This window comes from Balearica regulorum, chromosome 17 (genome assembly GCF_011004875.1).
Source record: "Balearica regulorum gibbericeps isolate bBalReg1 chromosome 17, bBalReg1.pri, whole genome shotgun sequence".
In the NCBI taxonomy this organism is placed as follows: Eukaryota; Metazoa; Chordata; class Aves; order Gruiformes; family Gruidae; genus Balearica; species Balearica regulorum.
This window is the reverse complement of record NC_046200.1, coordinates 3,789,378-3,816,844: the sequence shown is the minus strand read 5'-3', so window position 1 is coordinate 3,816,844 and position 27,467 is coordinate 3,789,378. Positions and strand designations below refer to the sequence as shown.

At 43.4% G+C, this 27,467-nt stretch overlaps 1 protein-coding gene across 13 annotated transcripts in view; it reads left to right on the top strand.

The window, feature by feature from the left end:
* Nucleotides 1-27,467, top strand: part of PITPNM2 (phosphatidylinositol transfer protein membrane associated 2) — a 139,970-nt gene that overhangs the window by 72,455 nt on the left and 40,048 nt on the right. For all 13 annotated transcript variants that reach the window (XM_075770217.1, XM_075770223.1, XM_075770219.1 and 10 more), the window contains 4 exons: nt 14,234-14,448; nt 16,298-16,419; nt 18,091-18,324; nt 25,365-25,688. In XM_075770217.1, the coding sequence (XP_075626332.1) occupies nt 14,234-14,448; nt 16,298-16,419; nt 18,091-18,324; nt 25,365-25,688 (895 nt within the window). The remainder of the gene's footprint in view (nt 1-14,233; nt 14,449-16,297; nt 16,420-18,090; nt 18,325-25,364; nt 25,689-27,467) is intronic.

Genomic DNA, 27,467 nt, shown 5'->3' with positions numbered 1-27,467 from the left:
AGCGGTTCTTAAAAGCAAAAGGTTCATTTCAAAGACATTTGTTGTGTACAGTGTGGTTTCGTTACTGCTGGAGACACTAGTCAGCCTGGTCTCGTAAGAAGACATTTTCCAACAGCGTAAAAAGGAGATGTCACAATTATTCCTCAAGGGTTTTACAGAGCCTTAAGCATGCATTTGAAGTTGATGACTTGTTTAACTTCAAGCTCATGAGTGAAGATCCCCATTAAACTCCAAACCAGTTGGTATAAAGTTACTCTTAAGAGCAACCAAATAATTTTCCTAGATTTCAGCATCCTTCAAACTGAAGTTCTTTTCCAAAAGGACTTTTTCACCTGAGGGATGAAGCAACTGTCCCACGCAGCTGCTGTGGGAACTCTTTCTGTGGAAGTAGTGCCTCAAAGCCACATGGGCAGGGATGTCCAGACTCAAGCTGTAGTACTGCAGTCGCTTTTCGAAGATGTTTCCATGGAGGTTTTTGCTTTGCAGTGGAAGGTCCTTTTGTTTCCTTTCATGAGAGAACAGTCCTTCTTCCTTAGAAGTCTTAACAAAAATTTCCACCAGGTTTGATGTAAGCAGCATCACACCCAAGTAGCAAAGGATCCTTCCATTAAACCAGGACAGGCTGTACTCATATTTACTATGTTTACTGGATGGGAGAATTAAAATTGTGCAGTATATAATCCAGCATCTCTGTTGGTTCTCTGCGCCACTAGGCAGGTGAGACATGTAATAAATCATTGTGTGCGTGCCCACGTTGCACTGTAATTCCTCTTATACTTAAAGTTCTCCAGGCTGGTGTGTAAAGCTGTAAAAACTGAGGTGAGCAGCCTACTGCTTTGCTTTTTAATTTTTAATTTTTATTTTTTAAATTTGAGGGTGGCAGGAGGGGAGAAACAAGTCTCTTAAGTGTTGCTTTCTTCTAGCTTCTGAAATATTATCTACAGAGACAGTGGTTTCAGTACTTTAAGTAGCACTTAAATTCTTCTATAAATAAGTTAATTTTACATTACAGCAAAGGGCTTAATGTACCCTTGACTTGCTTGAAGCCTAGCAGATCTGAACTGAATTGTTTTTCTCTATTAAAATTTAAACTATCAATATCCATATTTTCATGGGAAACCTCTGACGCAGTGCTGTCAACGCGTTCAGGTTGGGAGCCCTTGCTGTGTTTGCTGCTGAGCGGTTAGATCTCAGCTCTTCCGTATGCACAAGGGGTTTTTTTGCATCATTGCTGAGTTGTTGTCTCTTTTGCTATCCTAATTAAAACATCCTAATTTTTGTATCTGAGCTCAGAACCAGTGATCCTCCTTCCTGCTGTGACCAGTTTTTATTCTGGTGCATAAAACAGGCTAAATATTTCAGAACAGTGAAATTCTTTGTACCTCTTTTCTAGACAGTAGTTTTGTAGTGTAACTTTGTCCTAAAACCTGTACGCACATTTAAAAGTCTGTCCTGTTTCCAAGGGTGAGAGATCTCTAGATAAACTTGACCTTGAGAACTGCCCAGAGGACTGGGAGAGCTGCAGCTTGATTTGGGGAAACTGCAGGCTCCTATCGTAACATAAGCAGAAAGCAACTAGAGATGAGCGCTGAAATGAGCTTCATGAAGCACAAACCACTTACGGAGGGGACGACTGTGGGCATCTGCAGGGACTTCTGTCTTCCTGCAGGAATGCTGAACTGAGGACTCTGTCCTGGATGTCTTCTCTGACACTGCACATCACACCAAAGGCGTGTGCAATATTTCTGTCTCTGCGAGGACTTTGAAGCCTGTCAGGCACAGGGGATAAGACCGTCCTGCGTTGTGAAGAGACCCTTACTGAAGGGTCTCTTAATTCTTCGTCTTCTAAGTGTCCTGCGTATTTGTGTCTCAACAGTTATCCTTTCCTGTAACACTTCCTTGTGTGTTTAGGGAACCTACCTTTCTGTATGCCTCACCCCAGAAACAATGCACACTTTAATGTTAAGTCTCTATCTCATAAAAGCTTGTATTCCAAGGCCTGAATGTGTTTGTGATAAAGATCAGTATATTATTAGCCAAAGGTCAGTCCATTTATCACCTTAATACCATTCATTACTGTGGATCCATATGCCATGAGATTCCGAGAGACCGTTGCCCTTCTGAGCTTTACATAAGATGAGAGAATTCCTCTTGTTATTAAATCTTATTTTTATATTGGTGTGCATAGCTTGCTTTCTCTGCTGTAAATAACTCCGGTCCTCATTTTCTCCATGCAGTTTTCTCTGATACTTGTGACCTTCCTCCAAAGATAGTGTACTTTGAAAATATTCTTCTGGACCTAGTGATTACCTTTTGAGGAGACTTATTTTAAGATGCTGCGTCACCTTTGTAAGCTAATAATGTTAATACTTTGTTATTCGTCACTTCGAGGGTCCGTGGCTGGGGGTGGACTCTGGCCCGTTTGAGGCAATCTGTTAAAGATGACCTGTCTGCTCAGCACTGTCGGCTGAACTCGGGCAGGATCCTGGGAATCGAGGGCTCTTATCTCTTAATACGAGCTTCTCTTCTACAGTCCCTCAGGGCTTTGCATTTACTGATGTCTCTCAAAAATCAGAGCGTGTTTCCAAGCATCTGCAGTGTGCTGTACTCACCTGTGCTGCTGCTGCTGGCGTACCCTGAGTCGCTTTCCTCCTTTCCGAAGACTGGTGGTTTGTCCGTCACCTCGGTCTCCAGACCCTTGCTCTGTCCTGTTTTCTCCTTCGTTTGTGTGTAGCTCTGAGGTAGCACCTTTGAGAACAGACTTCCAAAACATGCTTGGTGGTAGTAATTCTTGAGGCCGTGTCCTGATATCTGGGTGCAAAAGTCATGTCTCTTGTACTGTTAGCTACACTTGGTAATTGCCAGCAGGCTCAGCAGATGGTGAAAGATTGATTGAGTGGGGGAAAACAAACTAACCCTTCATCCCTGGACACTGAAGAACAGGATGGCAGATTATTTTTGTTTCATTTGCAGATGCCTTGGCCATCTGGACAGATAGACATACATGCTTTAATTTTAAAAGCAGGTGACACTGCTGACAGCTCCAGAGACCCTGGAAGATTCACAAGTCTAAAAACAAAAGCCTGGTTTGAAGTTTTTCCACCAATTTCTATGCCATGCCGCGGCGTTAAAAACCTGTGACTTCTATGTTCTCTCTTCTTCCTCTGGTTTTCATAACCCTTTCTTTGTGACCATGAAGGCTTGCATCCTTTTGAAAGAGGAGAGTAAGACACTCACAGTTGCTTAGCTTTGAGAACGAGAGGGGCACAGGTACGTTCAGAGCTACCAAACTGGCGGTCTAATTTGCACAGGTGACAGCGTCACCCATATGGGTTAGCATTTTGGGAAAACATACAGAAATAACAAGCATCTTTTCTGCATATTTTTTTTTTCTTGTTTTGTAGTCATTATCCTGGAACAGTTCTTAAACTGGCTGTCATTCTATAGTTGGTGAAAAAAAGATTGATTTTAGAGTAGAGTAGTGAACTATGTTGCCTTGACAGTTTACACGTGCTCTCTTTCTCTAACAAAACTGAGTGAAGCTGAGATAAGGTTATAACACAGAAATTATTTCCAACTTCAGTTTTGTACTAGTTTTAATGTAGGATGCAGCGCTGGCAATCCCACTGAGCTTGTGGCCATCAAAAATCCTTTTTTCCTTCTTTATTTTTTATTCTTACAAAAGAAGATTTCTGACATGCTGACAAAATCTTGACTGCTGACCCAGGTTAGGTTCTCACTTTTTCAAATTACCTGAAGGCATTTGAATTAAGTATTAAGGAATGAATTAAGTAGTAGGAAAACTGTGGGGATTTCTTTAAGCCAGTCCTCCAGTATTTTAGTGTACAGCCTATTGTTAGTGAATAGTTGTGTTGGGTTCCTAAAATCTAAGGGATGCAGTCAGAGGATCAGAATTGGTCCAAAACACTCAGAGTTGAAATTTTGTCTCCAACTCACGATACAATAATGGGCAACTTGCTTTACCTCTCTTTAAACTAGGGACAGTAATTCTCACAGTGTCTCTGGAATAGTTAATACAGTGAAAAATCCATTTAAAGACAAGGAAGGAAATACTCAAGGTAAGATGAAATACTGAGCTGGAAGTGTAGTAGACGTTTTGAAAGATGGAGTATGTGGGGTAAACAAGTTTGAGGTATCTCCATAATAAAGTGATTCCTAATTCATGTGCCTCTGGCACATCCAGCCCTGGCTCCGTAGGAGTGTGACTGGGTGTCTTTGTAAGGCAGAGTGATTAATGAGTGGCCATGAGAACGGTTCTCTTAACGCTGTAAATTATTTATAGTCCTGCACAATTGATTGTCCCCAAAATATCCTGGTTTTGTACAAACAGCTTCATTAATATCTAGACCTGATTCTAAATAATGCAGTGCATACAACATTTCTACAAATTGATGCTGTGGATTTTTCCGCTCTGTCTTACGAGAGTCTGCTGCTGACAACCTGTCCTGCCTTTAACTTTTAGGGATTTTTTTTAGGAATGTGCTTTTCATTACAAGAAAAGCAGCCAAGAATGATGGTGCTGCAGATGCGGCACAGGTAACCTGCACCTGCTTGAGTGAGAGCGGTCCCTTCTTCAGGGCCTTCTGCATGTTCAGCTTTGCTCTGCTTCTGCTGGCTGAGAGTCTTGGAGGATTTGGGGCTGGAAACCCAGAGGGAGGAGGTTCTTGCAGCGTGGATGCGGTGCAAAGGGCTGTGACCTCCACCTCAGCTCTCGGGTGAGCGAAGGGGTGGCAGGAACAGACCAAGGTTCTCCTGGACACTAATGTATCTCCTGTCAGAAAGCAGGTCTACATGTGCTTCTCTCTGACACAAAGACCCTTTACGAGTGACATCCTTTTCTGTCTCCTTGTGCGTTTAATATCTTCTTGGAGGCAACATTCACAGTGATTGAAGCTTGGGACAAAAGGCCAGTAATTGCTGTGTTAGAGTCCCAATTCTTGCTTGGTAAACTTGAGGGAAGAGCCCCATAATATCCCTGCTGCAGGCAGGGGGGTGATCAGATTGCAGCTCCTGGAAATTGCAGCTGTGCGGCACTGGGTTGGGAAGATAGATGCTAACTACTTTATGGTTACTATCAAAATCTTCTACCTAATAAGCTAATATGGTTGGATATCCCCAGTGAAACCAGATTATTGTGAGGGGGGAGGGCAATAGGTACTTGGCTGTTCTGATGGCTCAGAGCGTGACCCCTGAGCTGCAGAGCGCGTAGGACAGCCCCACTCTCGCTGAGGCTGAGTCACTGCTGGGATTTCTGACCTGCCAGGAGGATCATAGAATCTTTAAGGTTGGAAAAGACCTCTAAGATCATCAAGCAGAGTCTTGGGCAGGGATGTGAAGGTGGTTCGTTGGGCTGTGAGTTGGGCTGTGAGGAGACTGTGCTCATGGCCAGCAAAGTCTTAGGTCTCTGTGAAGTGTCTCCATATTGATAGAGCTGTCCTCTTTGGCCATCTGACACAGCAGCCGGGAAAGCAGCAGTCTTTTCATGGCATTATGACTAGGTTTCTGCCAAGATGGGGATTCTTCTGATTCCTCTACAGACACACTTTACAACTCTCTCTCTCATTTTAGGACTCCTTTTGTTCGTTTTCAACCGGATGGTAGGAACACTTAAGACCAGGTTTTATGTTCAGCTGGAGAAGTGCCGGTGTTTGGGGGAAGGGGTATTGCCTAGATGGAACGAAGCACTGTGTGTTGCCCAGCCATTGATCAAACCTAGAAGGAGGTTATTTAAACCAGCTGCTCTTTTGCCTTTATTAATAAAGCCATTGATGAGGAACAGATTTCTTTCCACTCTTCCCCAGGGTTTCAGGTCATTCCTATGTGTGCAATGAGGCTAGGAGTCAAAGTGCTATTGTAAAGCCTCATGTTCTGATCATTATCTTGTTGACTCAAACTAACCTTCCTTTGCTAAATAAGTATTGACACTGGCGCTTCATGTATTATTTTTTTTAACAGCACTAATTGGATTAAAATAATTGTCATGCATGAAGGATGCATGTTGGAGTGCAAAGGGCACACGGAAACCTCAGCTGTGGGCACCATGGTTACTAGTGACATCACTTGGTTTGCTGTTAACAGTAATGATTTGTGTGCAGCGCTGAAGCCTGAGTGAAGATGGCCTAAACTAAACCCAGTGGATTGCTGATGCAGTCCCATTGCCATGGAAACAGATGTGGCAGCTTAAAGTTGCCTGCATTCATAATGCGATGCACATGGTATAAACAAAAGCATGGTCCTGTGATGTCCACAACTTCTGAAAGGGCGTGAATAGTGTTACTGGAGAGAATGGGAATTCCCATTGCAGTTGGACGTGGTTTCCTGTTAAAATAGTGCCAACTTAACCGCGCATGGTGAGGCAGAGTAAGCCTTGCCTTTGAGTAACAAGAGCAAAACTCACAAGTCCCTTACTATCCTCCAGCAATTTTGTTGTTGAAGGACTGTAAGTCCAACTTGACGTGGATCGTTTCTGATTTGTACCTTACAAAGTGCAGGCTCAAAAGTACTATTGAAATCCCTCCCTGGAGTAACAGGATTCCTGCTTTCTGCTTACCTTTAATATCGTCTTTCCAGTATAACCATTAAGACTGTGCTCAACTCCTGCAAAACAGGAGTACAGAAGCTTCCCTGTCTTCCCTGTTTGAGAACTGTTTCGCTGTATTTAGGTGAAGGTTCCTACTCAAGCCCAATGAAGACAACAGTTAGGCTGTTGAAACGGGGCTTGAAAGATCTGGGTACCAGATGTATCCCGCCAGCAGCTCTGTGTCTTCAGGTTACTTTCTCACTCTTCAAAATAGTGCTCTCCTGTTGATTCCATCATCTTTAATGTGAGAGGTCTCAGCTATTCTGACTGCGGCACAAAAGCCTTTGACAGGGAGAAGTTGCGTGCTGTTCTACTTCAGCACTCTACTGCATTAATAACAGTAAGCATAATTTTTATTTTTAATTTAATTCATCTAACTTCCTGTTTGCTCTTAGAACATGTTATGCACCGATAAAATTATGTTGGTTTTGATCTGATCAGAAGTTTTCCTCTATGGCTTCTCTAACTGTGGAATAGTACCACCTCGTCTGCACCCTTCTTTCACACTGAAAAAAGCTTTTTGCTGAGTTATCGCCCTGATTAGGGTGATACCATTTTAATGGAGTGTTTCGGGTCTTTGACACACACATTTTGAAAAGAAAAAAAACACAAAACAACAACAAATCAGCAAAAAACAGTTTGGGAAGTATGATTCTACGTATAGGAAATAACAAATTTTGTTTTCATAGTCAAAGAGCTGATTTTTTTTATTACCTGCAGTAAATACTGACCGTGAATGGTGCCTGGTCTATCAGATATCTGTATCAGCAGGCAGAAGGTTGGTGGTGGTGAAAGCAGATTGCTCGTAATGAATTAGATGTCAGTTCAAATGCTCAGAAAGGAGTGGTTAACAGAACACAGAGCTGAGTCATAGCGCAGCAAGAGACAGCTGAAGATAGAACGGATACACCCATGTGTATGCACATCGCCGCTGTACATATTATCCATGTCCAAAAAATCCTGTGCTGGGAAAATGTGTTAAGAATAAACCATACATAAGTTTCAGGACATTTTGGTATTTTCCAGTATCTCTAACATTGTCTTTCTGGTTTTAGGTGCTGTTTAATTCTGGCTGGGAGCAGCTATGGCTGAAACTGTGCATCTGTTGTCATGCTGGTTTATTTGTGGTGGTTGAATGCTAGTATTGCCTCAATAAGCCCAGATACATGGCTGAGGCTTACAGGCTGCTTTACTTATCACCTCTCCCAGCATTTCTGTAAAAGGCCATCGTGTGCAACGCACCAGTCATAGTCTCACTGGTACCTTCTTAGTACACGCAGCTTCTGCTCTTGGACAGTGCCTGTGGGTAGGAGATGACGATGGCTGGTAGGCAGCTGCCTGGAGCACATCGAGGAAGGCGGTTGGTGATGGGAAGAAGGCAATGCTTTGGAAAATCAATTAGAAGAGTGAAATCTCTGTCAGCTTAAATAACGTCCAACTGGAGATAGTTGGGAATACTTTTCCCTTAATGCGTGGAAGAGATTGAAAACAAGTAGTTGATTCCTCTCCCAGCCTAAATTTTGTTACTTAGCCCTTTACGTCTTAGGAACCTTTGTACTTCCTTTCTAAAACTGAACAGAAAAACTTTTAAAAATAGGTCTTATTAGCAAAACCAGGTCTTAAAAGCTCTCCAATGATGGCAGGAGTCATGCATTCTAAGTAGCTTCAGGCATTTTGTTGTCTGCTGGATTGCATGAGGCAATTTAGGCTTTCTGTGGTTCCCAAAGGACAAGTCTGTTTCTGGGGACTTAACTGGCATTTGTGGTAGCCTTAGCATCTAAAATAATAAAAAAATAGTAATTGGCCATAGAGAATGTTTTCTCAGCCTCCCTTGCCACAACAGTATGAGCAAATATGTTAGCAGGATCCTCTGGGGATATTTGCTGTCATGTTCTTGTTCAGTGGTTACACAGATGCCTTTGTTTGCTGTCATTGTTAACTGAAACCATCAACCAGCTGTAAACTTCGTGTATCCATATCTGTGTCTAAATGGGATAAAAACATCCCAAGACTTTAGTGTTATTTTAATGAATTCTCTCAGAAGAATTTGTCTGGACTATCAAAAATACCCTATTGCCAAATGTGAGCTGGGGGAAAAATGCAAAAAAAGTCTTCTCGTTATTGTTTCCAGACAATGATCTGTGTCTTCGTTATTCATGGACAATAGGTCTACCAAGCAGTCTTTGTAATTCAAATAATCTCAAATGAAATCTCTGGGGTCATTGAAGCAAGCCAGTGGTGCTGTGTAAATACATTGCTGTAACGCCCCAAGAAACTTCATCATGAAGCTAAAGCATGCCAACCTTTTGTAATCACTGAGTTATTTAGATTGAGAGGTTGTACTGTAAACGATAATCAGTGGTAAACAAGGTAAGATTATAGCTATAATCTATTTTTAAAAGCTAGAACAATGCCTGGATCATCTATTATCACCATGCAACATACTCTGTCTTTACTGTTCTCTGCAGTACCGTTGCAGTGCTCAAAAGTAGTAAGTTGCAATAAAAAAAAAAAACAAAAAAAAACAAACCCCAACAAACTTTAGGAGAAACTAAACCACCGAGCAATTTGCAGCGCTGCTGCAGGCTTTGCAGAGATTCTCTGTGGATGCACTGAGCCCGTGTGCAGCCCATGCTTTATTTTGGGGCTGAAACACAAGGAGAAGGACTCTGTTGGTTTAGGATATTACTCTTCTCTGTGTTCTTCTGAGCAATACTGCATTGGTTGGTGGGGTTGGTAGCAAAACACTACAAAGGCAAGTTTAATTTCCACAGCCTGACTTCTGTATATCTCCAGCTGATATGATAGGGCACATCTTAGCTGTTTTACCCAGCATTCTGCATTCTCGTTCTGTGAATGCTCAGTTCCTCCAGCTCTAGTGAGACTACTCAAGTTGTGAGGATTTCTGTTGCCATCAACCGTCATTCCTTTACTGAGCTGTACCCCATTAGAAAAACATACAAGTTGCATTTAGTCACCTGGTCCCACTCAGCTGTGCCAGGTTGAGTTTGCTGGACTAAGGCTTTGCATGATGTGCCGCATGTTGTTAGCTGGTAGCGAGGCACGTTTCGGACTGGGAAAGGGGATGGAAGATCTGAGAACTGATCAACTTGTCTTTGCTAGTGGAAGGCTTTGTTTACAGCCATTTGTCTCCTGTTGTGAAGGGCAGATGATAAATGGGGTTAGGCTAGCCTAATGTTTAGATGACATTCATGGGAATTATTCCTCTATGATTGTTATGGTGAGGTCATGTGCTGTGTCCCATGCTATGCTGCTGTGCCAAAAGATTTATTTTAATAGAAGCCTTTAAGTAACTGGCATTCTTGCTAATCATGGTGCATCTGCTTCTCTGGGTTCCCTGTTATGAGTAATTTAATGCTATTACTTTAGCTAGAAGGGATCTGTGTCACCATCTGTCCTGGAAAGCTATTGATGGGGTTGTGCAGAACATGGAGTGTCATCACCAGAAGAGGGGGACTTCTAAAGGGATGACTGGATTTCCTGTTGTAATACAATATAAGACCGTTTACTATGATTATGGCTTAGATAACTTGCATATAAAGGCTGTTAGCTACTCTTTGATTTTGTTGGGGACCATTCCTCAGATATTTCTATAGAGGGAAGATAGTGTTGTCAGTTAGCAGCAAGTGGTGATAACACAGGTAATCTGCTAAATAAAGTCTTCACTTCTCAATGGGGCATGGGTCTTATGAAGCTGAAATCTTCCAGAGTGACCCTAAAATGCCTGCACATCTACCACTCCCAGCAGACAGATATTCTTTGGAGAGGGCTTGTCAGACACTTTTCAAGCCAAATGCTTTCCTAATCAATGGTTATTTTTTAATTGTTGTTTACAGACCGCTTCCTTGTTACAAGCCCTCTCCACACTGTAGCTGAGTCACAATAGACGTGAAGAGACTATATGGTTGAAAAGCAAATTGCTCTTCACTTCCATAAGTGCTGTACTTTCACAGCACCACTTACGTGCAGAGTATCATCCTGGTCTCTTGAGTGCATGCGGCTGATGTCTTTATTTTTATTGTCTGAGAAACTTACCCTCTTTTTGTCTTTGTGACTGGTTACTAACTGTACTGTTCACCTTCTAACATGACTTGTTTGGTCCTTTTTTGACTTCAGTGTGTCTTGTTGCCTCCTCAGCAAGCTAACTGGTAGGTATGAGAGCATGCAGGGCTGGGAAGTGGCTTTGTGTGGGCTTATGGTGTGGAGTTTTTCTTTGATCATACTATCCTTCCCAGTGGTAAGTTATGTTGTGTTTTGAGTATAAATTGGCCTGACTCAGAAGTCAAAAGATAGTTTGGGATACAAACTTTGCAGCTCTGACTTTTGCGTCGTGCGAAGGTGCAGCTCTTATTTCATGTTCATCTAAGAAGATGTTCTTGCTGTCCCTCATCATATCTTATCTACGTAAGTGACAAGCAGGAGGGATGTGTAGGGCCAAAATTTGCTTAAGGCTTGCAACTGGGTGAAAGAGGCTGTGGGCTGGAATTGGTCATCCGGAAGGGCTGAAGGAAGAAGCACATGCTGCCCTCAGAACAGGGTTTGCGGTCTCCTGCACGTGCATAGAAGTGAATAAAATAACCAGAAATCAGAAGTGGGATGCGAACTAACTTCCGTGAAGAGTCTCAGTTGATTTGGGTTTTTCCCTCGTTCCTTCCCTCGCCAAGTGTTGGGACCATAACACTGTGCCACCCATCACATCTCCAGCGATCAGACAGCTCTGAGAAGCTGTGTGTGTGCATTGCCAGGTCACGTGGAAAAGCTGCTTATGGAGGTATTCATGTAAAGCAAAAATTGGCCGATCTTGTAGGTTCACCAGGGTTCTAGCTGTAGGATGAGAACCAGGCAGCTCGTCTTCATGCAGAGAGATTTTTGTCAAAATTGGCTAAATGGGGGAAAGAAAAGTGGAGAACGTCAGTGTTAGCTGTATGTGTCTGGGCTGTGACAACTGCTGGGCTTCAAACCAGAAAGGATTGAACAGACGTCCTCCTGAGCCTGGATCAAGCCCCACAGTTAGGAAAGAATTGGAGGTTGTTTTTCTGAACTGCTTCAGATGAAAATCATTTTTGCTTGTGTTGAAATAAAAAAAGATAGATTCCTCAGTTGAAACCTACACAGAGACTGAGAGTGTTTCATCCCCAAAGATAGGTAATGCTGATGAGGGCATGGATCAGAACAGTGCTGTTTGGGGACTGAGGGCATAAGCAAGTGTCTGTCTCCTGTTCACCCCAGCTTGAGTCTTCCTCTCATGGAGAAGTCACACTTCAGGAGACCATCAGAGCCTGATTTTGCTTCGAATGCTTGTCTTTAGTCTTCTCAAATGGATCAAGTTGGGAGAAACCTCGTGCTTTGATTCATCTTCATCAGGAAACGCAACAGAAGAAAATGGCATGTTTTGGGAGCTGTAATAAGCCAGAGTGACATGGTACTGCAGGGTGAGGTGCCAGGGGTTTTGGTAAAAGGAAACACATATTGCAGGAGAGCTCCCTGGCTGCTGCTGCTCTGTTTGATGGGAGCTGAAGTCAGAATCAGCAGCAAAAGATCTTGAATCTTCAAGCTTATATTAATGGCAGCAGCTGGTCCCTTGCATGGCCCTCTGAAGAGCTTCAAGAGGTGGAGAGCTATTAGATGAAGGCAAGACAAGGCATATCTCAGATGGAGCTCTGAAAGGAAGAGTATGAAATTGTATTCTGAGAAAGAAACCCTAGAGGGTGTTTTTATCTATTTTTATATCAACCATGGCTATTAAAACAAAATAAATCTTCAGTGTTTTGGTTTTCTAGTTCAATACAAGCATTTGTAAATCTGGGGACCCAGTTCTTCAGTGCAGGTCTGGCTTGGGACAGTCCTAGGAGGTGCTGAGTCCGCTCGGTGCTGTGGGTTTCTTTGGAAATTGAAAAACTCCTAAATATGTTTTGGTCCCAAATGAGGACTTGCAGATTTGCCTTGGAATTGCTGGTAGCCGTGCAGTCTAGAATGGAGTTTTAAATCCAGGTGATGGACGATTCTACATGTGATAATTTGGCACGAAGAGAACCTGTATTTCCTCTGCTTATGATTTCTATGTGCTTCTGCCATATAATAAAACTCTAGATCTCCATAATTTGTATCAACTGTTCAGAGCAGATGCTGTGCTATTATTCAGTCTGACACATTCGCTATGCCTGCTGGGTTACTGCCTTTTCTGAGACCTTTGAATTAACCAGATTTTTGGGTCATCAAGATTATTTAATGTTATTGTCATAAATATTTGTACAGGACTTGGTCAGTGCTTATATAAGAACCGAAAGACAGTAATTTGTTTTAAGAGGATGTGTGTTTTAATGAACTGCCAGCTGAATGTTAGATATAAACTGTGAAAAAGTGCTTTTCTTTTGCAGGACTATTGCAGTTTGTGGAGTGCGGGGAAAAAAAATTACTATTTAGATTGTCAGTTATTTAGAATTGTCGGTTACAGCTGTTTAAATTTAAAATCACTTGAGAGTTCTTTAAAAAGAAGGCTATTTACTTCTAAATAGCTGTGTTGGCTTATCATCCTGTCCTCAAAAGACGAGAAGCTGATCTCTTGCATCTTATTAATCATTTTCCGTTAAACCATGTTATCCTTTGAATTGTTTGAATGCCAAAAATGAGAGGTTGTTATTGTGTTATATTTCACAGTTGATTCTTGTATAAAATTCCATTTTTTTTTCTTAATTTCCAAAGTACCGTCCTCTCAAATGCAAACAATAAACTCAAAATACTAACAATATGAATCTGTTGTTTGGAAATGATGAAGGTTATACATCATCCAATCTGCTGAAATGTGTTACAAATGAATAAATATTTGGTTTGCCTCTAGCTCTTCTTAGAAGCACTGAAATTAGTAATTTTTTTTATTATTGAAGGAATTTTTGCCAGGTTTCTCAATGAGGGACAATAATACAAATAAGCCAAAATATGGAGGCTGCCAGGGGGTGCTGTGTGCATTCTGGCAAACTCGGGTTGTTTCTTCTAAATATCTTAATTAGCAGCGCATATTCTCCAAGCTGTTCTTGGAGAGCTGCTGCCCTGCCAGACCACAAGCAACAAGTCCCCAAATCCTGTGGTTTTAGGTCATAAAATGGCTTTTAGTACTGTGATGTTACGCTGAGCGTGCGTATGATTCTTCATGATGATACAACACCAGAAGAATCTGCCAGACTGGACAAACTCCCCTTCGCCATGTCATCTGCTGATCCAACAGCACAAAAAGCTTTTGCTTGGTTCACAGCTGGAGCCAAGGTTTAGTGTGCTCTCAGGAAGAGCCGTGTGTAACCTGTTCTAGGAGCAGGAACTGATGTGTCTTTAGGTCTCCATTCAAACTGTCTCTTAGTGTCCAAATCCAGATTTTTACAGAACCCCTAATAAATCAGATCTCTCTTCCTGTGTTGGCCGGATGAGTCTCTAAATCTTCCCTTTATGATCTCTAGGTTTGGTAGTTTTGCTGCCAGGGTGCTGCTACAGTTCTGCTGTCTGGATGAAGTGTTGTTCAAAAGGAGTCCTAGAAACCATCCCCAGTGTTCACATGCTTTGAGACCTTGGTATGTACCATGCACCAGAAGAATTAATTATGTGATATATTTTCCCTTTCAGAAAAAGAGCAGAGAGGAGACATGTGGGGAAGGCAGTGGAGTAGAGATCTTGGAGAACAGGCCGTACATGGATGGACCAGGAGGCAACGGGCAGTATACTCACAAAGTGTACCACATTGGTATGCACATACCCAGCTGGTTTCGGTCAATATTGCCCAAGGCAGCTCTGCGAGTCGAAGAGGAGTCATGGAATGCCTACCCTTATACAAGGACAAGGTAAAATTTATCAAGATGTCCAGAGGTGTTTCCCTACTGGCTAACCAGGGAGCTCCCAGAGGTTCATCCTGGCTAACCAGGGAGGTCCCGGTTGACATGACACCCATCTCCAAGAAGAGCTGGAAGGAGAATCCGGAGAACTACAGGCTTGTCAGCCTGACCTCAGCTGGTGGTGCTTAGTGACATGGTTCAGTGGGACTTGGCAGTGCTAGGTTAATGGTTGGTCCCAATGATCTTAAAGGTCTTTTCCAACCTAAACAAGTGTATGATTCTACTTTAGAAAGAGGATTTGATGTCACTCTGTGTGGCAGTGGCATCTCTTCCATCTCCAGTAATATCCTTTAGAGAAACTAGGATCAAGTCCTAAAATTCTTACACAGTGCTTAATCTCAGGAGTGCGAGTGTTGCCTGAGCTGACTGTGTACATACTTGAGAATTTGTGGCTGGTTGGTCTAAAATGTGAGCTGTTTTGTCCATCAAAGCGTGGGAAATCTTGAATGTTTTTTATTTAGTCTTGTATCCTGCACTGCATGTTCTACTTAACATTGCAGATATCTGCTAGCTCGCTGAAGTTATAAATGTACACAGTGGTAGGACAGTTGTCATGCTGAACACTGTCAAGTAAGACAGGATTAATTTGTTCTAGAGGGGAAAGTGTGGGGAGAGAAAAATCTTACTAAATAAATCTGGTGCTTCTTTTCTGGGAACTATCTTACTGTCATTTAGCTAGAAAATAACAAACCTACATCCTATGGTTTTCACCCCGAGAAGGGAAGAGAGCCAGAGGCTCTGGGGAGTCCTCTGGGACCTCCTCGTTTCAGCTGATTTTGTCTGCGAGGACTTCAGATACCCTGGAATAAATAGCCTTTATGCCAGTTACTCTGGTTTAGAGCATTTGCCCTTTTCCAGGTGTACATGTATGATATTGCTGTCATCTTTCATAACAAAAAGGCTTTAATGGATATTTTGATTTTTATCAAAAAATCTAGAAAAGTTTCATAGTTCTGGTTTTGCTGTTCCCTACAAGTAACATTAGTCTGGGGAAAGCTGCATACAGGCAGCTGCTCTTGGCTAAATATAATGGAGCTGTCTGACTTTCAAGTGATTAAAGTCCCCTTCCAGTCTGTTTTTATCTATTCTCTTGAAATGCCCATGAGTCAATCAGTTGGCCAGGAAACCTGGCGCTGCACAGAACCAGTCCATATTTTATTCTGCCGTAGATTCCAGGCAAGAGCTCTGCATCTCTCCTGGTAGAGGGGCGTTTCCAGGGTGTCCTTGTATTAGTATCTGTGTCATAACATAACTTGTCAGTGTAGAGGGCCCAAAAGTTATCTCCCTGCTGAAAACTGCTCCTTTAAAAACAGTCTGTCCTGATAATAGTATCCTGGAGGAGACATTGTCAAATTAAGTTGCAGATTTTTGTCAGTGTCTCTGCAAAGTGAGATGACTTGGTGGTCCCCTCAAGCTTTCTGCTTGCTTGGTGCCAGCTGGGAAGTTGTTTCTCGGTCAATGTGGGTCTCCAGTAACTGCGTGGGGCATGTTGGTATCTTCTCACCTGTTACCCATGTACCACTTCATGGGGAGCACACCCCTTTGCTGTGGGCTTGGGGTTTTACTAAATCAGAGCTGTTCCAGTGAAGCCACATGTCCAAGGCAAGCTCCTGTCTTAAGAAGTTATTAAAGAAAATCTTTTTAATCTGTACAGTTGGTATTTTAAGTACATCTGAAATAAAACATGACTGAAGGCTGGCTTGGATTTCAGGCTGATTTTGTACATCTTAGGAAAGCATTTTCTCTGCTTGCCAAGCGGAGCGGGATTTACTCTAAGCTGCATTGTTCTCGCTTTCAGGTATACGTGTCCTTTTGTGGAGAAGTTCTCTATTGATATTGAGACCTACTACAAAACTGATCCAGGAGAGCATGTCAACGTGTTCAACCTTTCTCCTGCAGAAAAAAGACAAACCATTCTAGGTGAATAGCCTTTTTCTTTTATTTTTTCCTTTATTCTGCTTTTTTTTGTGCTTGGTATGTCCCATCTGCCTGTCCGTCCCCGTCTGTCCCCTGTCCCCCCCTCCAAACACACACCTGCACCCCATTGGTGTCAGGCTGCTGGGTAGGGTTACACCCAGTAAAGTGAGGACACCTGAGTTCTGTTCTAGGCTTGATGTAAATCACATGGAAATCATTTGAGTCCCCTGTCTGTAAATTGAAGCTGATGCTCTCCTGTCTTATTTGTGCAGCTCCTGAGGGGAGTAAGATATCTAATGATTTTTTGGAGTGATAAGTAGAAATAACCATAGAAGAGGAAAATATTGCTGTGTATATGAAAATCATACCTACCTGCACTTCTGAAACGTGAAGGTGTATTTAATTTTTGCTTCCTCTGCTTTTTGTCTTGCTCTCATGCAAGTTAACACTTCAACTTTGTAAGTGAAGACTGGGTTAATGAGCCTTATATACGTAAGGATTTAAGGAGAAAGGGCAAAAGGGAGCATGTTATAAGCAGGCAGAGAATGGCAAGTGTCGTAGCAATTCCTCTGTCCTGCTGTCCGTCGTAGCCTGTGCCCATGGCATTTGCTGGAGACCTGACTGCGTGGCAGGGGGTGCTGGTAATTACAGCCATGCAGGACTGAAACATCCCTTGCTCTGAAGCTGCTGAGACTGGAGAAGTGTTGAGCTGGGGCTGACTTCTGGCAGTCCCAGGCTGCGCTGGCCACAGCGGGAGCTCTGGGTAAGGACATCTAGTGGCTGCTCTGCCTCCTTGAGGACATGGCAGCAACCCCGTGCAATTTTACTTGAGTGTTCCTTGATTTAAACTTCTTTGTTTTGAACTTCAGTTCGACTATCCTCACTCCTAAGCCTGTCTGGTCAGGTTTTCATACTGAACAAATAGGCTTGAGTCATGCTGCCTCACTGAGAAGTGTCAGAAGAGCTGTCATTTCTTGGGAAGTGCAATCCTGCCCTTCAATTCAAACTTCAGATGCTGCTGCTGAGGTCTGGGGTGGGGGTTGCAGGTCTTTAAAATATGTTCATTCATTCCTCTCCCATTGCAGTTCCCACTTCTCCATTGTGAAGTGTTAATTAGAACAATTTGGACTTACATTAAACTTTCTGCCTTCTATAGTACATCTGGTGTGACAATAGCATGTGAGGAGTTACCAGTAACCCCACTTGGTGGACTCCAAAGATAAGACGTTCTGTGGGTAGTGTCTCTTCCATAGCACTGCTGAGAAAGGGCAAGTGTAGTTAACTGTCTCAGACGAGACAGAGCTGTAGCACTGTGAGTGATATTAGAAAAGCTGAAAAATGGAATGTGCAAAAGATCTTTTTGGAGCTGGAAAGTCGGAATGTGCAGATCTGCCAGAGTGCTGTGGATCTGCAGTCACTGTAGGCAAAAACATTTGGAGCAAAGCCTCTGCTTGCTGGAACTGTGTGTACTAGTCCCTCTGGCAGAGCTGATCACTACCCAGAAGCAACGTATAAACAGTTTAAATATCAATTGTTTAAGTGTAAGTAAAAAGAAACTAAATTGCTGTAATACTTCTGGTACTTGCTAAAACAGAAATGACTCCTGAAAAATGGTATTTTCTTCTTTTGTTCAGGACAAGGAAATGTCTAACTGTTTCTATTCTCTTTCTGTAGATCCTATTGATATTGTTAAAGATCCTATCCCTCCACATGAATACAAAGCTGAGGAGGATCCAAAGCTCTATAAATCAGTGAAGACTAAAAGAGGCCCCCTCTCAGAAGACTGGATTCAAGAGTACAAGAACAACCCTGGGAAATACCCCATCATGTGTGCATATAAACTGTGTAAAGTCGAGTTCAGATACTGGGGGATGCAGTCAAAAATCGAGCGATTTATCCATGATGTTGGTGAGCATTTATAGTCTTGCAAAGTTCTCTGTCAGCTCCTTAATGTCGTTTCTGAATTGAAACACAAAGGTGGGGTATGTGCAATGTATCGTATCCCAAGACATGTCTGTGAAGAGATTCTCGGATCCACTTACTCTTTTGCAGAGCTGTGGATCAGTTCAGGAAAAAATCATGTTATTCTGTCACTTATAGTCATGGTATGTATGAATCCAAACAACGTGTAGCCACTGAAAGGGCTTCAGGTCCTGTGTAGGCAAGGTCTTGTATTCTCTCTTTTTTAAACAAGGCTTTGTCTGTTAAATTTTGCCAGGTTATTTTCAAAATCTGCCAGTTTTCTTTATTGTGAACAAAATCCTGCTCAAAGAAATAAGCTTCACTTCTGAGTCTTAAGTGGCTCCAGAAAACAACCCCCTGGAGTGTCCCTGGTTTCTCCCTGCCTTGTGGCAGCACTAGTGGGTCTCTGTGTGGCCAAACATTCTGTCCCCCAGGCTGCGGTGTTCAGGGCTCCCCGCCTCTCTGTGCTGTAACCCACCACAGGTCATCGACAGCTCTCAGTTGTGAGTAAATGTGCTGCTTTGATTGATGAATCATTCTTAGGTCAATGCTTTTAAGGAGGTATTGTTTGTGTCCCAGAAGTAACTAAGTGGAGACAGTCCAGGTGGTAGCTGTGTTGGCAGTAATTTGTTCTTTGCAGAAAATCTATAACACAACTGATACGGTTTCTGAGCCTTGCCACAGGAGACAGGATCTATGGCCAGGTGGAAAACTTAAAGAATGTTTTCAACAAGCATTCTCATCTCAAAAAAAAAAAAAAAAGTGCAGAGCTATAGCTGTCCTTGAGCAAAGAAAAGGCCAAAGAAAGGCTGTCTAAAGGATGCTACCTGCTTTCTGTACACAGTAAATCCTCCTACGTGACCTCTACAGCTGTCCTTTCGATATGCAAAGCTTCTCTGAAGTGCCCGATGCTAGCATAATTAAGTAATTTTATAGCTCTCTTCAGTCATATCGTGCTCCTGAGAGCTATTGTGGAAAACACTGATAGAGCAGCGGAGCATAGTGCGCACCACTCTGAGTAGTCACAGGTTGCCTTCTTAAAGCTCCTTTGGTTTTACTTTACCCCAGATGGAAGTTTTTACCTGTTACAGACTGTATTACAAGTGGCTCTCTGCAATGAACTCCCTCGGCGTTTTGGTGACATGGGTTAATTTAGTGTATACTGCAAAACATGGGGGCAGAATGACAACTCCATTGTATCTGCTAAATGGAAAAGAAGCACGTGACTCTTCCAGTTGTTCAGAGGTGTTTGGCATAGATTAAACTGTGGTCCCTTAGAAATGTTTCTTTTGTATTTCATGAAAGATTGCCTGCCATTTTCCTCTTGATTGAGGCTTTGCGGAGAGCCGAGCCAGCTCATTGTCTGCCTTTCAAGAGCCTTTCCACTCTGTTATAATGATGGCAAATACTGTTTTTCAAAGTGGTTGAGATGCATGAAATCAGAAAAGTCTTTAAGGTAAGACAAAGTTGAGCGAGTGAAAAGCGATAGCTTGCGTATCTACAGAAGATGCGTAGCCTTCCCCTGCAATGGGATAGCCATGGGGAAGCCATTAGTGAGTGGAAAAAGTGCCAGAGCATGTGTACCGAAGATAGCAAGGTATGAGGATGTTTAAGTTGGAAAGGTGTGGGCTACAACATGACTGAGCAGGCTTATACGCTGATCCCAGTTTGAAGGTTTTCAACTGGTGACCCAAAGCAGATGGAGACCTTTAAGTGTTGTGCAACCAGACAGTGGACCACACTGCTTAGGTGCCAGAGATGTTCTTGTGGCCCAGCTCATCCTTGGCATTTGTCTTCTGATTCCTCTCTTCCTAGCTTCTGCAAATTTGTTTCTTGGGGAAATAGTGCTCTCTGTGCAGGGTCACCAAGCCAGCAAGAAAACTGAGGCAGAAACCAAGAGTGGGATCCAAACTCTGCCTGAGGAGGGGAGCAGTCCTTTAGTGATGCAAACTAAAATTAGAGAATGGCTTGAAAGAAGAACATGTCTGAGTTAAGTGACGGATGGATTGCGATATGTGGAAAAGCTACTGAGCACAGAGGGAGTAACTCTGGGAGATGGTGTTGAAATGTTCTCAGTCTTGCTGAGTGCAGCAGCCATTTTTTCTGATGACTAATTGGACAGTTACTCAGTGCTTTGACAGCCTGAGACACAGACTAACATTGTGGGCTATTAGTCTACTTGACTGTAATATTTGTATGCTTTTTTTTACTCCTTTCTTTAAGTTTAATTGGACTGGCACTGTATAATGTTCTGCTCCCACTTGCTTCCTAATGGTGCACGTGGGCCATGATTCTTTTGCTGTTAAACAAGTATGTTGACTGTGTATGGGTTATTGATTATATACTACAGCAAAGTGTGTTCCCATCGCAGTAACTGGAGCTCTGCCTAAGCCATGCCCAAATTGTTGCACAGTGATAAAGCAGGAGCAGTTTTAGGAAGTTCTTTTGCAGAACTTCTGTTTCACTGAAGCCCTCAAATGGAAAGTTCATCCTGAAGGGCACTCCCTGTTGGGGCCTGCAGGTAGAGTCTTTTCAAGGGTAGGCAGGTTGCAGATAGCACGACGCAGATGTGACCACAGGCTTTTCTTCATGAACGGTCTGAGCAACGGAAGAGGCGAAGGTAGGGAAGCAAGCACATAGAACTGCAGGTTACTTTTGATCAAATACATTCAGACAACCAGAACTGTATGGATGAGGTTATGGGATCTGTTGTGACTCTCAAGGAAATGGTGTTGCATGAGGGAAATCGGACGTCCTTTGTCTGCTGCCAGGAAATTGTGAGTGCGTTATAAAATGCTTTGGGATGTTGCCACTGGGTATGTAGTCAATGGGTATCTGAACAATTGCTTTATATGGATAGTTGAGGGCGTTTGGGCAGGATTTGGTGGTGGGGTTTTTGGTTTTTAGGGTTTTTTTTGCATTGAGTTTTTGTTTCAGTTACTATTTTTACTTCAATGTGAAAAACAAACCCAGAACTATAAACAAAACCTTTTTAAATTCAGCTGAAGAGTCCTCTCTGTCCTGGCTTGTCTCATGGTCATTTACACTTCCTTTTGTGAGATTAAGTTCAACACCACAACCTGCAGGCAAATCATTTACACAAATCAGCACCTCACGGATTCAACCAGTCTCTGCAGCAGAGTTGTTGAGGTGGTGAGTTGAAAGGCAAGTGATTTAAATGTTTGCACCCTGCTATACTCTTCACAGATGATCTTTCTGCACAACGCAGTGGAAAATGTTATAACTAAATCAACACCACAGCGATGGGTATTTCTGAACTCAGTCTGCATGTGTACATTTGTGCATGTGGTTTCCCTGGGGTTTTTTTAAATACCAGAGACACCTCTTTGTGAGACCATCTCCTGCCCTGGAATTCTTCCCTACTGCTGGGTTGGTTTGCTCTGTGGCCAAGAAGGAAGCACACACCCTGCAGCAGATGGGGGCATGGGGGATGGAGGAGTGTTGCGTTGCCTGGAGCCTCACCTCCACTGGGCTTGTTGCATTCTGTCCGTCCCAGAATAAGGTGACCGGTGGGATGCTGCACCCAACCTGTCACCCTGGCCAGCTCCCGCTAGCCGGAGCAGCATGCCACAGGCTTGCAAGGCAAACTGCCAGCTGTGAAGCACAGCTTGAAAGCACAGTGTGTGGGACTGAGTGTGGGACAGGGACTTCTTGGGCTGAGCAGGAGACGTTTGCATCTCCCCTCCTGCCAGAGAGAAAAAGAAAAGTGAACTGGACCACAGATGCCTTCAGCACTTCTTGATGGGCATCTCTGATCTGTTAAAAAGAGAATTTTTCCCAATTACAATCTGTTTCCTGGGTCTGATCTGTCCCCTCCTTTTCACTTTTCAAATAAAAAGCTTGTTTTTTCTCTAACATTTTGAGAAAAAATGCTTTAAGGCTTGATTTTTTTTTTTCCATTGCACAAGGAGGGAAGCAGTGTCCAGACAGGTGAGGTCAGTCATTTATAGCTGGATCTTGAATCCATATAGCTGCGTGGGGGCACGCGGTGCGTCCTCTGGGTCTCTGCTGCCTACTGGAAAGCTTCAGCGCTGCAGGCTGAAGATTAATTCAGTGATATACTCACTGCTGTGCACCGAGGGACTGCTCAAGTTTTCCATCCCTAGCAGTAGAGATATTTTTTGCAAGCCATGACTTTTATTTTTCAATTTCTTTTGTACTTGGACAGCCTGACTCTCTTTCAGGGTTTCTCCCTGTGCTTGAGAAAGAGAAATGCTGCATTGCTGACACATCCCAGGTGAAGGCCAGAGGCTAGGAAAATAATCTGTCTTTTTGACTACATAACTAATCGGGAGTGATAGAGGCACAACAGCCACGAAGCCCTGTAATGCCATCCTGTTTTCAAAAGAACAAGGCTTTAAGGAAGGGTGATTTGGGATGTCTAATCAAAGTGATGTGAGCGGTGCAGATGTGGGGAGGTCTGTGGGTTGGGAAAAAGCAATACAGGTGATTTTTGTGATCTAAGAGATTAAGTGAGAGAAGGCAGAGAGGAACTTCAGGAGACTTTTTTTTACCCCCAGAGGGTTTTCATGTTCCCTATGATGTTAGTCCATTAAAACAAAGGTATGCAGTCGGTGGCATCTGTGCCTTTACACAGGATTTCTGAGGAGCTGGTGCATTGATATATCAAGGCTGGATCCAGGAGCACGAGCAGAGGCTGCTGAGCCCTGGAACGGAGGAAGCCTTGGGATGAGAGCGAGGGGGCTGTTCCGCTTCTGTGTCTGATCACAACAGTGTGGTTTCAAGGTGTTTCAAGCAAGGTAGAAGTGGACGATGTGGAAGTCCAAAGGATGGTTGTGGTGTTGGGGACTGAATTACAGCAAGGGAAGTGTTTCCTTGGCGTTCAGTGTGAATGTGATGAGAGTTTAATCTTTGTTTTTAAGCTTGAAGGATTGTGAATCATAACGGGAGGTGAAAAGGCTAAAATGTTCTCCTGTAGTTCTGCAAAGCATGATCTGGTGGGGGAAATAACTCTGAATCTCAACTAAGGTTGAACAGAATTAGGTTGCAGAGGCCTGTTGTTCAGCCCCCAGAAGGTCACAGTCTGCTGGCTCAAACTTGTCTCTCCTCCATGGAGCTCCCTTCTGAAAGTCAGGCAGAGAAATGCGTAAAATATTGATAGCTGTAATCTTACTGTGCAAATGAAGTTCAGGTTGAGCTGGTCCATCACATTAGCTACTGATCTCAATGGTTATTTCCTCCGGATAGGTTGACTTGTGATGGCTGGCAGGATTAAGAACTAACCAAAGCACAGAGCAGAAAACAAAGTGCTCAGGCCTGGAAGAAAATAACTGTATAAAAATTGGCTTTTTGTACGATTTAAAAAAAAAAAAGAAAAAGAAAAAGTGATTGTTGAAAACAAAAGGGATATTTAGGCTGAAGATCACAGAAACCGTAGCAGTAGTGAGATCTAAGACTTACTGTACAGCAGTGAAGCAAACATTGCTGGAAACACCTTAGGAGTGGACCATCCAGCTTTGGCCACGCTCCTGGCATTGGAGGGTGGCTTACAAGGGCCATTGTTACTCTTGGTGGTGCTTAGAGAGCTCGATTTGCAGCTCCCAAAACCTAAATAATTTTAACGTAGCCTGTTGATTGCTCTCTAGCTTGTAATAGCAGTGGTGGTGGTGTGGCCTGTGGTCTTTGGCCAGGGTCTTCAATGGAATGAGAGGTTGGCTACTCTGCCTGCCAGCTTTTCGGCACAGTATGTCTCTGCTCCAGGCTTAGCAGCGGAAGGCTGTGGATCCATAATCCCACTGCTGCTTTTGGCATGTCCTTCAACCCATCTCTGCCTCAGTTTCCCAGTAATTAAAGGGAGGACAATATGAATTGATTTTTTTAATTACTTTTTTCAGAAGGGCTCCTGAGGATTAGTTCGTCAGTATTTATAGAAGCTTTTAAAAACACCCTTACTGCTGTGTGCTCCCATCAGTAATAAATAGCAGTTTGGAGCTTTGACCTGTCGTGAGCTTTTAAATAATAATAATATTGGTCGAAAATCCTGAGTGACTATACTGTTTTAAAAGTCTTGGTGGTATGATGATGTTAGTCAACAAGTTTAAGTCTTGGAGGAAAGTTTCTGTTGCCTGGTCAGGAGCATTGCGTGTTGATATTGAGACGGTTCTTCCTTTTAGATATGTGATATGTTGAAATATTTTAAATTGGCTTTAACCTGCTTCATTTTTCTCGTGCAGAAGAAGACAGATGGTATCTGCAAAATAGAGCATCTTTGTTCCCTCCCTGACTTTGCTTCCCATCCCATTATCTCAGAAGGTCGTATTTGTGATACTGTTTCGCTGATATATAGAAAGCAGGTGCAGAAACCAGGTTTCCAAGGAAAGGGAGAGATTTTCACCTTAGCACTGCTGATGTTGGATGTGCTTCCATCATGTAACAATTGTGGTGGGCTATGTAGTGTTCATTAAGGAACCACTTGAAAGTCTCCTGGATTAAAAAAAAAACAAAACCAACAAAACAGTGGGTTTTTTGTTATTGATGTTGGTTTTGGGTTTGTGGGGTTTTTTGGGGGTTTTTTGTGTGTGTCCCCTTTCTGGGAGCATACCTCACTTTGAAGGCTGGATCCAAATGTTACAACTTCCCAGAATTTCATGGGAATTGCAATTGTGGTCTGAGCCTGGCTTCTTGTTGGTGGAGCAGGCAGTCACAGAGCAAATTCCTGGATCCAGAATTAGGAAATCCCTTCCCAAGTTAAAAGCAGTCACAGAAGACTGGCTAATTTTTCCGTGCATGGTTGGTTAGCAAGAATTGAGGAGATAAAGTATATGAAGTGACCGATTTGCCATCCCAATTCTTGCTATATGAAAGTGCTTTAGTGCAGCTTATAGCATCATGTTGTTGATGCCACCGTAATATCCTTGGCACGACGTCTTGAGATTTTGGGGAAGGGAATGCATTGATTCTTGCCATTTTGTAGCAGTGGTGACTGGGAAGTTCTGGCTTTGCAGGCTTGCGGAAGGTCATGGTCCGTGCCCATCGGCAGGCTTGGTGCTGGCAGGACGAGTGGTATGGGCTCACTATTGAGGATATCCGGCAGCTGGAGAAAGAAGCTCAGCTGATGCTGGCTCAGAAGATGGCCCAATTCTGCAGTGAAAATGATACTGAGCAGCACGGTGTCAAAGACACTCCTGGTGAGAAGGATGTTGAAGCCAATGCAGTTTCTCCTGTTGACACAGAGGATACCACTGGTAACAGCGAAACAGCCTCTGGGAGGTCGCTCACCAAGCAGTGGTCCACGTCTTCCAAGTCCTCACGATCTTCAAAGAGAGGAGGTAAGATGCTGATGATGACTTGAACTGTATGGAGGTTGGGCTTTTGGGAGGTATGTCTCGTGGCTGGCACCTTTGGGACAACGCATATTTCTCCTTGTAACTCAGAGGCCTTCTCTGCTGCTGTTGGAGGCTCAGTCTTCTCAGGTGACCTGTTATGGGTTTGGGAATGTTTCTAGTCATCCCATAACTGTGACTCAGTGGCACGTGGCAGAATTCTTGCCAATCTCAAAAGCAAAAAAGCTTTGAAAAAGCAGTAGAAGAGCAGGCAGCAGCTGGCTACCAGCGTTGGGTCTCAGAAGACGACAAACAGTGGTGCAGAGAGTTAGTCCCTGTTATCCAAGAGCCACTGGTGGCTTTTCTAAGGCCCCATCCTTCAGTGGTGTTCCCTCTCTGGATGTCTGCTGCTTTGCTGTGGCACGAAACCGACCCCGCTGTGGGTCGCTCTTAACTGTCTCTTGTTTTCCAGGAGGCAGGTCCAGCAGGCACCCCGTGCTCCGTGGCTGGGGTTACACATTCCTGCACACCGTTTTCATTTCCATGGGTGCTGCAGTGTAGCTCACACAGCGAAGCATCTCCATCAGCTACTGAGGAAATTAAAGCAGTACCCCCCAGAAAAGTGGGTGGGGGCTGCTGCCTTCCACTGGTGGTGATGTGCGATAGCTGTTCAGAAACCAAACTTCACAGCCTGGGATTAGGTGGGACCACGGATCGTGTTTGTATTCCCTTTTAAACACCATTCAGCAAGATTTCCAGATTTTGCTGTTAAAGCCCCTGTAAGGACTCAGCTTTGAGTCCTGAATTTTGTCATTCACCTCTCCCTAGGCAGTCACCTTTTTTTTTTTTTCCCCCCGTGTTAAACTCTTCCCTTCCTCAGACCATTCTGTACAAAGGGGTGAATCCTCAGCGAGTTACAGGCAGAAGGCTTGAACTCTCAGCAATTCCCTCTCCTTTCAGTCAAGCGCAGCTGATAGCTGGGTAATAGCTGTCACAGCAAGAGGGCAAAAAAAAAAATCTTGATTTTTCTGAAAACCCCAAGGGACAGCATTTCTTCCAGTGACGGTGGAAGGGGACATCTGGGTGAGTGAAGCTTCTCCATCTCTCGTATGCACTAAATATTGTGAGTTGAGTCTCCATTTTTATTTACCACCCTATCACTGATTTCATCACGGGGTGAATGAGAGATGAGCAGTAGTTTTACCTTGCGATGACTCACTGGAGTGAGCCCCAGGGAAGAACCTACCAGATGCTTCATAAATCATTGTATAAAGATAAAAATGCTGGCTACTTTGCTTGCACCAGGATTTTATGTTGATGTGCCCATCTCTCATTATGCTCCTTGTTATGAACCCCCTCTTCCAGAGCTGACATGTTCATTGGAAGCTGTAGTTTTCAGACCTCTTAAGATTTCACTTGAAGGTTTTCACTGGTAGCAAAGCACAAATTTCTCTTAAACTGCAGAATGTCTTTGCTTTTACAAGAAAAAGTAATGAAAGAAATGAATTGTGATGTGCTGGGAAGTACGTCATGCAGATATTTTAATCCTTCTTCATGCTGGCAGCGTATTAACATATGGAAGCAAGGAGGGCTGTCTCGACTTACCGCTACCTCCAGCTGAAAAAAGCAACGCCTTTTCTCCAAAAGATCTCGGTCCTTTCTATACCATCCGAGCGAGACCTCTGGTGATAGCAGGACCCTCGTTGCCATCCCATATGTTATTATATGCTCTATTTTTAGCAACTATTATGCGAGTGCCTTGACGTCACTCCAGCGTGAATTAGC